Raw genomic sequence first — 16,838 nt, forward strand, 5'->3', positions numbered from 1 at the left:
CCCTTGTTGCCAAGAAGGCTAACGGTATTTTGGGCTGTATAAGTAGGGGCATTGCCAGCAGATCGAGGGACATGATCATTTCCCTCTATTCAACATTGGTGAGGCGTCATCTGGAGTACTGTGTCCAGTTTTGGGCCCCACACTACAAGAAGGATGTGGAAAAATTGGAAAGAGTCCAGCGGAGGGCAACAAAAATGATTAGGGGGCTGGAGCACATGACCTCTGAGGAGAGGCTGAGGGAACTGGGATTGTTTAGTCTGCAGAAGAGAAGAATGAGGGGGGATTTGATAGCTGCTTTCAACTACCTGAAAGGGGGTTCCAAAGAGGATGGATCTAGACTGTTCTCAGTGGTACCTGATGACAGAACAAGGAGTAATGGTCTCAAGTTGCAGTGGGGGACGTTTAGGTTGGATATTAGGAAAAACTTTTTCACTAGGAGAGTGGTGAAGCACTGGAATGGGTTACCTAGGGAGGTGGTGGAATCTCATTCCTTAGACATTGTTACGGTCAGGCTTGACAAACCCCTGGCTGGGATGATTTACTTGGGAACTGGTCCTGCTTTGAGCAGGGAGGTGGACTAGATGACCTCCTTAGGTCCCTTCCAACCCTGATATTCTATGATTCTAAGTAGACCTTTTATGTCTATTTCTGAAAGAGGTTGAGGTATGCTAGCAATGTGGAGGTGGAAAGGTATTCTAACATCTGAAGGGAAAAATCCATTTTTTTTTACTGGGCCAAGTCTTATTTAATTATGCTGGGAAAGATATTTTTTGTTTCGGCACTTATTGTTCTTTCATTGGGTATCAAGACTTCAGCACTTAATCTGGTCAAATTCTGTGTTTTCACTGGAGATGAAAAATATGTATTATTGTGAGTGGGATGATCCTGTGACTTGTTAAAAAGAACATCAGAAGAGTAGGAATGATGATGGGTTTGATGTTAACTTGAATGGCCCAAATGATGATGGTATATCTGACTGCGTAGTTCCTGAATAAGAACAGTTTGGAAATACAGTTGCTTGGGTATTTGTCATTATTTCCTCTTGTTTTGTTAAAAACAGACATCAATTTGGTTATGTAGTACTTTCAAGAGGAAATGTTGTTGATTTGTGGCAGTATGGCTAGTATTTACCAATGAAACATTATATGGCATGCTAACAAAATATGAGTATTTTCCTAGTTGTCTTGATAGTGAGAGTTTTTTCCTGAGATGCTCAGATTTTGATCTTAATTTTTCTTTGCTTTCATCTTGTCAATTATTTCTCAATGATTAATGATCTAATATTTTCTAAAATATAAATAATTTGTCAAAGCAACAACAAGAAGTCCCTGTCCTCTGCTCAGTCCAGGGGTGACCTCAATATGAAGATCTTAGTTGCCTTGGAAGCTTAAAGGTGGAAAGAGAAAGTTGCTCAACTTCCTTGGATCTAAGATATACCACCAGTTCCTATAGAGACCTAATCCTAAGGTTACTGAAGGCAATGGGATTCTTTGGATCAGATCTTTGTGGAATTATAAACAGAGATTAGAGTAGATAAACAAGACTTTGAATTGTCTTATCTGGTAATGGAAAGGATGTAAGCATAAATGGAAGTTTATTTATCACTATGGAACCCATTTATTTGGTCAAATAATATATCAGCTCCTACCATGAACTTTCCCAATGTGACTGATTTCCCCCTTACAGAAGACACTGGACCAGGAGATCGGGGTTCTACTCTTGGCTCTGTCGTTGTCTTGCTGGGTGACTTTGGACAAGTCACTTTAACGCTCTGTGCCTCATTTCCCCATCTGTAAAATAGGGATAATCATACTGACCACCTTTGTAAAAGTGCTTAGTACCAAGTACTATTAATGGCTTTGTATCAAACTTTAGTCAAGTTTCACTCTACTGTGGCTGCACTTCTTCATTAAGATGCTTGGGTCCCACTGGTACTTTGGGTATTCAGCTGAAAAAGTGGAAAACATCTGTGAATAAATCTAGTCTAAACAAGTGGGATAGCTTTCAAGTTCTCATTGTAACCTTATAAAATGGCAACAATTTTACTTAAATTCCATTGAGAATATTTCTTCATGTAGGTTCCTACCCTGCACATTCTTAAATAGTCTCAATGGATATAATGGGTTTACTCACGGGAGTGAGGGTGTGGGAGACTAGGCCTACTACAGTGTGAATACCATAGTTAGTGGGTTAGGTCAACCTGAATGGTGCAGAGAGACACAAATTGCGTTTTTCTTGTGACAGTCAGCAATATTTCTCTTGTGCCCTAAGAGGAATTTCACCCTCATCAGGTGTTAGGTCAGGAGTTTTAGTTTTTGCTGGAAGCACTATAAAAAAGCCCCACTACTAGTGTGTGATTTAAGATATTTTTTTATCAGCATGTCGTCTAAATGTCCTGTCTATACTTCTTCACTGATAAGCACTAGCCACTTTTTGGGCTGCACTAGCTCCTGTGAGCCCTGAGCAGCAAATAGGTTGCCACAGCCTTGTACCACTACACCCTCTCCTTTTATAGACTTTCCTCCTCTAATGCCCTTTGTACTAGTTAATAGTGGCCAAACCTGGGGACAGGCTAACCCATCATGTTGAACTCACTGCTCTTATTATTTTTATACCTACCAGTAACTAATTCAGGGGTTTGTTTTTTGATGCACTTGGAAGATGAGACATATTTATTCCCCTCTTCTGACCTTTTATTTATCTTTATTGTATGGTACAGTTTCTTTCTTAATATGATTACATCTTCATGCATACATAAGCTTCTGACAGAGGCAAAAAATTAAAACTAATAATAGTGCAGTATTTCATAACTTCCTTGTGCTGGAGCTTGGCTGGCAACTAAATACTTGGGGGGGGGGGGGGAAATCCTTAAAATAAAATTGTTCTTTTCAGAAAAGAACAAACATTAGTAAGGCTGGAAATTCTAAGTCAAAGTTACACTCAAAAGAAAACATAGGAAAATTAATTTGAAAATACAAAGCCTTCATCTGATTTGCAACACACTTTTCAGAAAAAGTCTGCCTCAGGCATAAGATAATGCTGGTGAAATTTCAAAAGTTTTGTGTTGGTATCAAAGTTGATTTTCATCCTTAACCTCATCTTAACAAATTTTCTTGTCTAAGTGTTTCCTTAGATTTGAAATAACTCTTGGAAATGCTGTATCTGATTTCCCTCAAACTTTCCAGAAAAACTCCACTTTGAGAGAGCCTTCTGAATATTGGCATTCCAGGTTCCTTAGTTATGCATTTGCAGTTCGAGGAAGGGAAAAGTTTGGCTATATAATGACATAAGGGATTCAGTCTTATCCATGTCATCACACCTTTGTCTCCATAACAGTATGTATATCTACCCTCAAAGAAACGCAAATACAATGAAGACCCATGAAGCTTGATAACTGTTGTATATAAACCAGTTGTTTACACATTTGACAAGGGAAAAGACCCCTTATAAATAAAATCTACAGCCCCAGATTGTGGGATGAAGTGGCATCTTCTGGAATATACTCAGTAACTTTGACTTTTGGAAAACAAACATAATGGAATACTGTCTCTTTGAATAAATAACAGTTTAATTACATTATAGAAATAAAATATGGCATGGTAGTAATACATTGGAAATGTTACAGAAATACTATTCTGCTATAGGTAGTTAAATGGTCGAAGCTACTGTTAATGACAATCTTACCAGTACTTGTGTACAAAATATCATACAGGTTGCTAACAGAAAGATATTGCAGCAGTTGCAAGGATGTTACCAGCTCAAACAAACATCTAACAATACAATATTCTTCTAAGAGGAAGTAATAATGTTAGATTTACAGACAATAAAGAGTTATGTTCTCCACTTTGAAACATTGGAAATAAAAGCTCTGGTAATCCAATTTCTCTATGTCATATTGTCACAAAGAAAGACTTTCCTTTCTCTATGACATTGCATCCCAAGAGGCCCTGTAAACAGTTTATTCATAGGTAGCTTTTCAGATGTCACAGCAACTTCAATAATTGTCCTATCCTAAAATTACAGACTTTTTAGGCCACTGCTTGTACAGATGACTTTATTTACATACATTCAGCCCAATAACAGCAGGTAAAATGTTCTGCTTATCTTACAATAGGCATCTTAACATTTTCATCAGAAGGCCAGTGCAAAAAAATGTTGACAGTGATTGCACAGCATCGAGGAGATACAATATTATACAAATATACAATTAGATTGTTGAGAATCTAACTTTGCACATGATACATATGGTCTCTTTTATAGATATACAACACTTAAAGTTGATAAATACACTGAACTGTAACGACAGAGTTATTCATTTTATGAGAGTGGGGGTGGTTGTGGAATGCTATTTAGGTTAGTTGTGCCATCACCAAAGGAAGGTGGGCAATTGCAAAATAGGATTACCTCAACCAGAAGTTTAAGTACAGCTAATCTAGGAACAGGAACTGATTTTCTAATTAAATATAATTATTTACTTTACATTTTGTAGGGACTTTTTTGCCACCTCAGTTGAGAAATGATGTTAAGATGAAATATAATCCACAAACCTTTCAAAAAACTCATATGTAAATGAAGATCTTGATATATGAATATTTCACAGGATGCGATTTCTTATATCAATAAGCACCAAGTTTAGTGCCAAGACAGCCCCATTGTCCCATGATTTATCACATAAAATTTAGAACTTGAATCCACAACAACAAAAATCTATAAAATTTGCATTGAATTCACAAGAAAACAGTTTCAAAAAATGGCTCTTAAAATATCTTTTCATTTGACACTGTGTTCTTTCCTCCCAGACTGCTGCATGAAAAACAATGTATATTTGGAAAGGAAAGAAAGCTCTTTCATTGTTAGATTTCACCAGCAGTACAGCAATACTCTGAGAAACCTCATCCTTAACTCATCCCATGGGCCTACTCTTACAAGGTACAGTCTACCTCCTCGTAGGGTTCTAGGCACCCTGCCCTCCCACCCAGATAAGTATGAGTGGCAGGAACTCAGTATCTGTAAGGAATTACTCAGAACCTTGCAGGACTGGGCTCTTACAAAGCACCGTGCTATGACCAGTCTTTAGGCAATGGACCTGAATCTTCACTGCTTTGTATCTTGTGGAGTCATTTACACCAGTGCACAGTAGCAGTAAAATGCAACTGCTCTGATTTAGACTCAGATAGCACAGATGTAAATGACTAAACATGGAGCTAGATCCTCAGCTCCAGTCAAGTTCTGCTCAGCACAGTACCCTAGATAAGGTGGGGAGCAAAGATGACAATATGACACTCCTTTGCTTCCCTCACAATCCTGGGGCTGTCTGGTGTTTGGTGCTACTGGCTGCTCTGACTTGTGAGCAGCTACCACAGCGCCCAAGAGGTCATTCTAGCAGCCACGGATCATCAGTGATCCAGCCATGCTTCCTTTCCCTAAGCCACTCCCCATAAAGCATGAACAGATGGTGTAGAGTTGGCTACACAAGCCTTATGCCACTGAGGTATTCCCCTGTCTTGGGGGAATCCTTGGGTAGCTAGTTGGCTAGCTTGGCTTTGTAGCTGCTTTAGCATAAAGCAGCCAGAGCAGGGGACAGAATATAACCTAATGTACCAGGCAGTGGAGAATAAGGCTCAATGGCTCTTATTTAGAACGAGATTTAGAGAATATCCATGTCAGGAAGGTGATTTAATTACATTCTTTACTAACAAAATCCAAGGTTTAAAAAAATTCCATTATAAAATGGAATTGCACCTTTGGATCTAAAAACTCTTTTTGCCTTAATTATGATGGTTTCAGGTTTCTATTACCATTGATACCCTGTTTTTACAGTGAGACATCTGATTTCAAGCAAATAAATTTAATACTCAAGACTTTTTTTTCCTCAAAAAAGTCCTTATCGCCAACATTCTCAATTTTTTTTAACACTGTAAATACTGATTTTCTGTTGTCTATTTTTGTTCACGGCATATTTTGCCTCCTGAGCTTTCCTCCTGATTTAGTTTTACTTTAGAACAAGGCAAAAAACAAAGATTAGTTTCTCTAATACATGGATAAGTCTCTCAGTGTGGATCTACAAGTATGTTCTGAATCTTACAATTAGTATGTTCATCACGTCAGCTGGAAGAACTCAATTTTAGGAACAGAATTCATGTGCAAAGAGTGCAACAGGAAATAGTTTACATTTGGTCACAGTTTCCTAGCCTAGTAATACTACTGTGACCCATGTTTACTTAGTATACGTACACACACGCGAGAGCACAGACACACACACGCGCGAGAGCGCACACACACTTATTTATATACACGCTCAAACATAAAAAATGTCTAATTTCGACAATACTTGCTCCTTGTTTAGTGAAGACTGGAGTTTGGCATCTCAGGCTTTAAATCTGTTTAATCCTGGGATATAGAAATGCAGCACAGTTCAAGTAAATATCAACGCCACAGTGATAACGTTATACACTGAATCTGACACATGCTGTTTTCAGAAGTCCAGTGCTAGCAGTTGCCAATTAAAGAAGCCAGTATCCAGTACCTTTTCTCTTTACTGTTCATATTTACATAATGCCCACCAGAAAGGCATAGTCCGTAAGACAATAAATGTCCTTATGTATAAATGCAGTGGTATTTAAAAGTCTGAACCAGTGCATTCCTTTCTGTGCAGTGCTAGTCTATATTCCCTTGTTGCTGTTATTCTTGTACACAGATGAAAGTTAAAATTAATGGGGATTTCAAATGTCAAATAATTTTAGTTGAAGAAATACAATGCCTTTCCTCTAAATCCACAGAAGCCTACTAAACATGTAAAATTTCCAAAATAGCTCATAGGAGTTCTTCAAATACAGAAGGTATTTTCAATGGGGTTTACATAACACATATTTCACATTATTTCCACACAAGTTTACATTATCACTTGGTTTAGTTAGACAAATATCAGTAACAAGTAATAAAACAGTATACATTTCACAGGACACAACACATTTTACAGAACCTCTAAAACTCAGTACTGCCGCTTTTTGGAAAAAAATGAAAACTTCTATGACTTATAGACATTTAATACATTTCACAATGGAATGAACATTATGATTACAAGGCTTTCTTATTTGATGACATGGCTTTATGATGTTTTAGTTTTCAATTAGGTTTCACAAGTTTTCAGATTCCCCTCCACTCCATCCCCAGTAACTTCTGAAGGAATTGTTGCTAGTTTGACATTTTCTGTACGTTCTGCCAGAGTTTTATACTTTAATATTCAATGAACACTTTCTTTAATTGAAAACGTTTCTTTTTTAAAGCAGTTTGAATCCCTAATTGTTAAACTTGGAGGATTGGCTGATGGCAATGATTCTTAAAACAATCGTATAGCTTATTATTACAAACTTAAAAATGTTACAGGTGAGGGAACAAAAGCTTTAGGTCATGTATTTTTTGTTTGTTTTAAACTAACTTCTATTCTCACAATGTTGAGAGGGCTTTGATTTACAATGCCTCTGCAGTTGTGTCTGTGGAAACAGACATGGTCACTTTGGCGATCTTGACTGTGCTCTTAATACAGCTTTCAGCTGCCCTGTGAACATTACCTGCATTGTTAGCATGTTTGTGCTGGCAGTCAGACTCCATACTGTTATCAAGAGGCTGCGTAGTCCCTTCACAGGTTGGAAACATGCTCCGGAAAGCATGTCTCAAGTCCTTGCTTCTTAGAGCATAGATGATGGGATTCACTGTTGAATTCATCAAACAGAGCATGCTACAGAATGCAAAGACAGTCTTGATGAGCTTGTTCATTTTCCCAAAGACATCATACACCATAATTGCAAGTAGAGGGCCCCAGCATATGATTAAAACCACCAGAATAAGGACCAAGGTTTTGGCTAACCTGATGTCCATACGAGTTTGATCAGGTCTAGTAATATGTACTTTACCATCCTCTGTGGTATGAATTATTATGCTTTTTTGAGTGCCACGCTGAATCATTCTAACAGCATGACTATGAGCTTTCCACAATATGTACATATAGGCATACACAATAAACAGCAGGAGTACAGTGGTGACCCCAATCCAGAACATTAGATAGGTCTCATCAATGAGAGGGAAGATGTCTGAACAAACAGAATTGAGTTTTTTGCAGTTCCAGCCGAGCAGAGGAAGAACAGCTATTACGATAGCTATGGTCCACATCACACAGAATGCTACGACAGCCTTTGGTCTGGTAACAATTCTTTTGTAAGCTAGTGGCCTGTGTATAGATATGTACCTGTCTATTGCAGTAAGGAAAAGGCTGCCTACTGAGGCAGTGAATGAGGCTGTAACTCCACCCAACTTGAACAGAAACACATTAGGACTGTCTTTCCGATGGAAAACATGGAAATCAACAAAACTGTAGACGAAAATTACACTGCCCAGGAGGTCAGCCACTGCCAAGCTGCCAATGAAATGGTAGGAGGGCCTGCATCGGAGGCTTCGAGAGTGCAGGATAACACACAGCACTAGAAGGTTCTCTAGAACGGTGAAGGTGCCCAGGGTAAGGGACAGCACTGCAATGGCCAGCTGCTGGGTGGGGTTTAGAATCATAAAGCACTCCATATCCATGAAGTTCTCCCCACACTGTAGATTCTCCTCATTATCCTTGAAAGTGGATAGGGACTTGTTGTAAAAATCTGTAATATTGATCTGATCCGATGGAATGATACTTAATAGGGGATCATCTCCTGCAGTCATTTTTTCTTGGAATGGATCACCCCTGAAGGAAGATAATGGGAATTTCTGTGGATAGTATCCTAGTTTTGAGGCCATGTCACTTTTAATATCTTCGTACTGGATATCGTTGGAACCCATGTAAAGAAGATCTGTTGTAATTGTTCGGAAAGTTGTGTCTGCGAGGCCATCTAGGATTGACTTCATAACCCCAGTCTTGTATTATGTAGGATTCAAAGAGACTTGGGAAAAAATACATGTGAGGAAATCCTGGGAAGGGGGAAAAAGATCAAACAATGAAGATAAATGGGGAAATAAAGTTTACAAACAACTTAGCTCAGTCATGTCAAATAACATTTCATCTTTCCTTGTACTGAACTATAGGTCTAGACTTTGTCACCTGCTATAGTCAGAAGAGTTGATCAATTATTTAGAAGCAAAACATCTGAAATACATTAAATGGCTACCCACAAGAAAGAAGCTGGAAAATGGGGAAAGATATTGCATAGAAAATTGTTTTTATTTTTCATCAAAATTTTCTGAGCAGTTCCACCAGAAAGATATTACAATTACCCTAGAATTGAACTGACATGTCTGATTTCGAAGAACCTTGTGGAACAACATTTTCTGATTTTTTCCATTTAGAAACAATTGCCAGTGCAGAGATTACTTTAAATTGAACAATCATTGTTTGTATTTTGAAAGGTATTGAGGGTGTTGTAAATTTAACTGCAAGGAAAGAACAATGAAGGAGCCTATCAACAGAGATTGATATACAAACATAGGTTTCACTCTTCACCCTGTCCATATTACTGTATGTGTGTCAAGCTCTGTGTTGCAGTAATCTGAGCTACATATCAATGGCCTAGTACCAGGACACTGGATATATAATTATTGAAAATTAATTATTAAAAATTGTTTTATATGCATTTGGAGGATAATGAGCATCATTATTCTGTTAATTACTTCTGTTAAGTGCACCAAGGAAATTGGTATAGCAGAATGCAAAGGAAAAGTGGTGGTATTCTACTCAAGCTGTGCCCACAACCCCAGAATGTTTCTGATAAAATAAACAGTAGTGAAATAGTCAATATTGACATTTTAATTTGGATCAATAAAACTTCAGAGTTAACACCCCATAGAGATGAATAGGGGCAGTTCATTTTTGCCCTAAACCTACCAGGCCTGATTCTCACTTGCACTAAGGCCTCTTTACACTACTCTGATAGTATAAAAGGACCTTAAACATATACCTTAAAGCCACTTCATATTGCCAGAAAGGTGTAAAAGGGTCACAGTGCAAGTGAGAAGGAGACCCATTGTTTCTGTTTATATTAAGCCTTAATCAGACATTCAGAAGGTTATATCAGCAACTATAAGTGCTAGAAAATTATTTTGTTTTGTTTTGTGTGTGTTAAAATGGAAGCTTAAACTCTGGAGAAACTGATGGGGTCACCAGCAAAATTACTGTATATACTTGTTCATAAGCCAAAATTTTTTAGTAAAAAAAGGAAGCACCAGAGAAGGGCATCGGCTTATGAACAGGCATAGTGAGGGAGAGGTGGGACACAACCCCTTCCCCCAACAGAGGGAGCAAGGAGAGGCAGCACAGCCAGAAGGGAAGAGGTTGGGCCAGAGTCTCTCCGCGTCTGGCCACATGGCTCTCCCCCCAGCCTATGAAGCAGCTGCAGCTCCGGGGCTGGCACGCTGCAGCCGTGCCGCTTGGCCTCGCCCCCCAGAGTAGGCTGTGGCTGTGCCGCCCGGACGCTGGAGCACACGGTCCAGCCTGCTGGAACATGCTGTAGCTGCACCACCCAGTCTGGCCTGCCGGAGCAGGTTGCGGCAGTGCTGCCCAGCCTGCCGGAGCAACTCCAGCCAGGCCAGAGACATCCACCCCAGATAAGGTGGGAAGGGATGGGATGGGGAGAGTGTGGAGGTTCCGGGCTAGGGGTGAGGTCATGTGGGGGCTGTTCACAGGGGTTACTCCCTGACCCCCAGCTACTCCCCCGCCAAAATTTCCCCACCAGTTTTTGTCCCAGCCCGTCAGGGTAAGCAGCTGGCACGCCAGGACACTTTGTTTACTTAGGTTTACCTCCGTGCCTGGGGACGCTTGAGGTAAACAAACCATCTCCGCCCACCAGCGGCTTATCCTGATGGCCCGGGAGCCAAAGTTTGCTGACCCCTGAATTATAGGGTCAGTTTATGAACAGGTCACAAAGTTTTTCCATTTTTACTTATCCATCTTGGGGGGCGGTCGGCTTATAAACGAACCGGCTTATGAGCGAATATATACAGTACTAGTATTGCATACAACCACATACTGACTTCACCTGATCAGTTGGTATAGCTGGCTATAAATGTTAGAGAGCACACAAAGGGACTGGCTGGCAAAATCCAGAGAACCTGACTGCCTCAATCCTTGGAGTAAAGAGGGGAGTTCCACATTTATAAGAAAATATATCTGCTCAGTATTACTGAATATAAAAAATATATAGTAAAAAATATTAGTTTCTTATCTTATGACAACAGAAACATTTCAAAATGGAGGTTACCATTGGTATTTCCAGAAAGAAGCAGAGATCATCTAGCTAGATACTGATACTGCACTTATGCTTTGGTATCTGAGCACCTAAGCTCTTGACCAAAATCCACTGATGTCCATCAGAGGCTTTCCCACTGACTTCAATGCATTTTGGATAAAGCCCCTAAACAGCTAGCGTTAAAGGTAGGATATAAAGCTATACCTCAAGAGGACACTGCAACATCAATGTTGTAAAAATGGTGAAAAAGTATATGTAATAACCGGAGAGTCTAATATGTAACAGAATGGCTGTGTGAGTTTTGTCATTGTGTATAGGGTTCATAACTGGGCAAAGCAACAAAATCTTCATTATAAAACAGACAGGCAGTCTTAAAATGGATTAGGTAATTTAATTCTTACTGTCTGAATAGTGATGAAAGACAACTTTCCTGAAGAACATATTGAAAATGAATTATAAAAAAAAAATCTTACATTTAATGCACCTTTCATCCAGAAGGTACTTTAGAAATGTTTATAGTGGATTTTATAGAGTGTATATATTATAACAATGATTTTTCTGTCAACTGACTTGTAACCAACTCTAAAGTGAATTGGGCAACTTTCTAACAGAACATAGCTTATAACAGTATGTGAAAAACACTTCATTAATTTCAAACTACAAAAAAAAATCAATTAACTCTATACACATATAAAGATGATGGTAGTATTTAAATATTCAATTGTCTTAGAATTTACTTCTGCCATAGGAAAGACAGCTGTTTTAATCATTAAAGCTATAACTCAATGTCAAGAAGATTGTATTTGAGTCAAGACTGCAAATTGTTATGCAACTGAGTACATCTACTAGAAAGACAAATTATTGGGAAGGAGATACTTATTGTGCCTCTAGCAGAAACTATGTATTTTCTCAGAATGAAGTACATGCCCTGGTTCAAATCCAACCTTTGTTTAAAATACAAATGAAACACATGAATTTGTGTGTGCGCATTTAAGGTTTTAGAAGGCGTATGTTACAATACCACTATGTATGCAGACACTAAGCTAACAAGATGGTTAATGGAAGCATGAGAGGCAAATCCTACTCTGCATTTCGATGATGTTTTTCTGTATTTCTACATTTAGATTATTATAGTGATTTGCACCTTATTGTCTTTGCATAGGAGTTTTCTTTGAAAGTTCATTAGTAATATAGTTTAGGCTTTTGGGGATACAGCTGACATTAAATTTTGTTTTTGTTTGCTGCTGGGAATATCATAATTGGAAATCTCTGGCAGTATGTGTGGATGCACCTATTAAAGTAGCAGTTGATTTTTATTAAAGTTGCAGTAAAACAGCCATTCAAGTGACACTGAACTGTATTTTACTGGGGTTTAGCTTGTTTTAATATAGGTAATATGTTGTCTCTGTATAAACTATAGCATGGATATATATTTAACCAATTAGCAAACTTCCTCACTTCCAGCTAGTGAAAACAGAAGTCAGAGTTTATGGCTGCAGAGTTAGCAGACGACTGTGGGCCAGATCCTCAGCTGGTATAAACCAGCATAGCTCCTCTAAAGTCAAAGGAGCTACATTGATTTATATCAGCTGAGAATCTGGGCCTATATTTCACAAAGGCAGGCCTTCATTCATGGACTCACTTGCTCGGTAAGATGTGTATGTCGGTATTGTGAGATTTCAGCTCTCAAATGTTCCATCTAGAAACAGTTTAGCACTATTATTGTACAAATGGAGAGATTGGTGACGTGTGAAAGTGCCAATGGCAGCTGGATATCTTAGGGGACTGGAAATGAACTATTTAGCTATCCTCTTCTAAGCAATTGGTTTAAATCCAGCCCAGATCAATAGTGATCATCTGATAACAGAAATAAATGGGTGGGCTCCACTGCCATTTCCTAGTGGACAAGAGTCCACATCATGAAAATCACCAACACACTTCTCCCCTTGTTGGCAATAGTGTCCAAAATCTTTCATCCCAGAAGTGGTCCCTCCAGTACAGTGTGGAGACATATTAATGCAGCCGTTAGGACCTTGCATTGCTACTGCCTGTGCTGTCTGTACATGTTCTGAAGCTAGAGGACTTTAGTCTCCAAAGCTCTTAGTCTGGCACCTGAAATGAGCTCTGTAGGCTGGCTTTTAAAAATGGCTTAAAAAGAATGAAAAAATTGATTAAAGGTGAATTAGAGGCACTGCTGGTGCCAACCCTCAAAGTTTTAGTGCAATTACATAACTACATGAATTAGTTCACAGTAAATAGTGAATTCTAACTACAGACAAAAGTTAATAGATTAAAATCTCCAGCTAAAGAACAAGGTCAATACTCTTCCCTTTTACCTTAACCTCCTCGCCACCAAAAAACAAACAAACAAAACAAATGCACACTACTTTAGGCCATATCACTTCTTCCACATAAGAAGTTTTCCACAAGCCTGTGGCTTTTTGATTCCCACTACCACAGAAAATGTACAAAGCATCATCCATAAGCTAGGAGTAGTCTTTAAAGACATGTTGGCCAGCTTGTCTGTCAATGACATTACTTGGTTTGACTTTGGTTTATCAATTATCCTTCCAGTTTGCATTATTAGGGCCCTGCAAGGTACTGACCACCCACACCTTCCACTGAGAGTTGTGGGCACTTGGCACTTTGTAGGAGTGAACCTTAAAAAGCTGAATTAATTAAAGCCAACAGGGCAAATTCTGCCTCTGATCCCCATTGCATAGTTATGTAAAGCCTCTTCAGCGTTACATAGATGTTACTAGAATCCAGAAGCTGTACACAGTAGTGATCATGGAAAGGCTGTTTAAATTCATGTTTGGATTACAGGAGGATCAACTCTCTCCTAAATCTTGTGTAGGTCCCCCATGCAAAGCTCATTTACTCAGGGCACAAGAATACTACAATAATATGAATAACAATTCTCTATTTTTTTTTTGCAGTAGGCAGGTTATTACAAGTATTGCCATTATCTACAAAAGCTGAATTTTTCTTCAAGGCAAAATGATTGACAGAGCAATTTTAATAACCTAATAAAAATAAATAGTAAAATTCTTCCTAAAAAAAGTAATATGACAGTGCTGCTAAAAACTGCAGATATGCTGAGAACAAGAAGTCAAAACAAACAATACTAAAATAATACAATGATAATAATCATGATTCACTAATTTCCATTTTGTAAAATATTTGGATTTCCATTTTACACAGTTCTTCCATGAGATTTACAGATAAATAAGAACTGGTCAAAGGGCAGCTTGTATAGTTGAAATATATTTTTTTAAATGCACTGAAATATGTACCATATATAAAATCATATATTTGGATCGTAATCCTCTCCCCGAGTCTTCAGATGTTGCTCACCATCTTAGGTTGTAAACTCTTTGGGTTAGGAATTGTATCCTATGTTTTTGTACAATGCCAAGCAGAACGGGATTACAACCTGGACTGGTCCCATGGATCCTACCCCAGTAGAAATAATAATAATAACAACAATAATAATAATAGACCATCATGAATAAGTAATCAAAAAATGTTAGATAAATAAGCTCTACTATAGTAAATGATAGCCTAAATGAATTAGAACAGGCTTATACAATTAACATTTAGTTTAATAATTACCTTATTATAAATGGTGGTGAACAGTACAGCTGCCTAGACCAGAACTAGGTTTCCAAGCCTTAAAAAAGCAAACACAGAACACAAGAAGTGAGACTGAGTCTCACTGAAGTGATGCAAAAAGCTTGTTGCAAAAGAATGTGAAAATGTTTTTTACATCTTGAATACTGTTTATTTAACTTTTTTGGATTTAAATAACATTTTAAGTGTAAAGACACGAGCTACTCAGGAAAACTCCCATTGAATTCAGTGGAAATTTTGCCTGTGTGAGGACTTCAGAGGGAAGATCATTAAAGATAATAGTAAGTGCTTTCAACAAATAAGATAGTTTCTAGATATGGTGAGTCAAAAATCAAGTCTGACATAAGCAAGTGTGATGTTTATGGAAGTCACCGGACTAAATTCAGATTTGATATAATTTAGGGATGCAGGTTTTATATTATCAGAGGGGTAGCCGTGTTAGTCTGGATCTGTAAAAGCAGCAAAGAATCCTGTGGCACCCTATAGACTAACAAGCGTTTTAGAGCATGAGCTTTCATGGGTGAATACCCACTTTGTCGGATGCAAGTATTCACCCCCGAAAGCTCATGCTCTAAAACGTCTGTTAGTCTATAAGGTGCCACAGGATTTTTTGCAAGTTTTATATTGGGTGTAAACTGGTCAGAAACCAGTGGTAAGTGATTATTATTTGTTTGTTTTATTATTGTAGTGCTCAGAGGCCCCATCAGGATTAGGGTCTTATTGTTCTGGGTGCTGTACCCTGGCCCAAAGAGTTTACAATCTAAATTAAGAGAAGATACAACACGTTGGCATCACAAACAAGCAGAGAGAGTGGGTGAGGGAGGATGAGGGTAACAGCGATGGGAAGGTATGGTTACAGTGACTGGTTATGAAAAAAACAACAAAACACCTATCAGGCCTCCTTTATCTATATAATAAGATTCTAGGAATGTCACTCTGAAGCCTAGAATGTGCATAGAGTGTGAAGCAATGGAAACAACTCCAACCATGGTTGAGACATTTTTGTTCAGAATATCACTAGGTTCAACCATCACAGGGATTCATGGTCTGCTACCATCCACTTTTTAAGTTCTCAGCCATTTTGACTATATGAATTACACCCAGGCGACAGCAAGGCAGGTATCTATGCCACACCAAGAAACCTAGACCATTGTGATATCAGAGGTAAGTCAACCCATCACTACCCTTACTCTACTGCCAATTTGCATGCAACACTTTCATTGGTTGTATGAGGCAGATGGTGGATTACTTGGCCCAACAATCACAGTTCTTCAAATCACCCACACAACACCACAAATAGCACACACACCCCCCCCACAGGCACACATAGCCCCTCATTTGCAACCTGCACAAATCAACACATATTCCAGAACTGACACCAGACTGTGTCACTCTGAAGTCTAGAATGTCTGTTGCGTCAGTGTCAGACGATGGAAACAGGTGGCTAAGAGCTCTTTTTGTTTAGAAATATCACCAGGTTCAGTCATCACTGGTCCTGTGAGAACCAGACGGAATGTTGGAGTCCAAAGGTTCTGTGGCGGTTGGAATGTGACAGTTGATCAGAGAAGGTGGGAATAAGGGCTACCTGAGGTAACAAAGAGGTGGTCATGCCTCCAGCACAACTCTGTGCACAAACAGCAACATGGTTCACTACAACACAGTGCATGCAAACAAGAACCCCCAGTTTTGGCTCTTTTACTCATGGCTTTATGAATTATACTCATGTGACAGGATAGACCTTCAGCTGCTAGAATATATATTTAAAAAAAGGCACAAGCTCAACATTTTAAAATTTTTCACGTGTCATTGTTAAGCAGTTTTTTACAAAAAACAAAAAACTGTTTTGGGAGACAATAAAGCAACTGGCAGGACAGGGGAACGTTCAGATTAAGAGCAGCAGTTGGAGAAGATTGATCTGGATTCAGGATAAATTCGGTTAAGGTGATACCAACTCAGAATAGATTTGGAAAAGAATAACAT

At 38.6% G+C, this 16,838-nt stretch overlaps 1 protein-coding gene across 1 annotated transcript; it reads right to left on the bottom strand.

Moving 5' to 3' along the window:
• Positions 1-3,586: 3,586 nt before the first annotated feature.
• CNR1 (cannabinoid receptor 1) lies at positions 3,587-16,368 on the bottom strand. The gene is made up of 3 exons (XM_045008885.1): positions 16,236-16,368; positions 14,841-14,898; positions 3,587-8,955 (listed from the first exon to the last, which is right to left on the bottom strand). Exon 3 carries the CDS (start codon positions 8,890-8,892, stop codon positions 7,471-7,473), a length of 1,422 nt encoding a protein of 473 aa, XP_044864820.1. The 5' UTR covers positions 8,893-8,955; positions 14,841-14,898; positions 16,236-16,368; the 3' UTR covers positions 3,587-7,470.
• Positions 16,369-16,838: the final 470 nt, after the last annotated feature.

Source organism: Mauremys mutica, chromosome 3 (genome assembly GCF_020497125.1).
Source record: "Mauremys mutica isolate MM-2020 ecotype Southern chromosome 3, ASM2049712v1, whole genome shotgun sequence".
Taxonomy (NCBI): Eukaryota; Metazoa; Chordata; order Testudines; family Geoemydidae; genus Mauremys; species Mauremys mutica.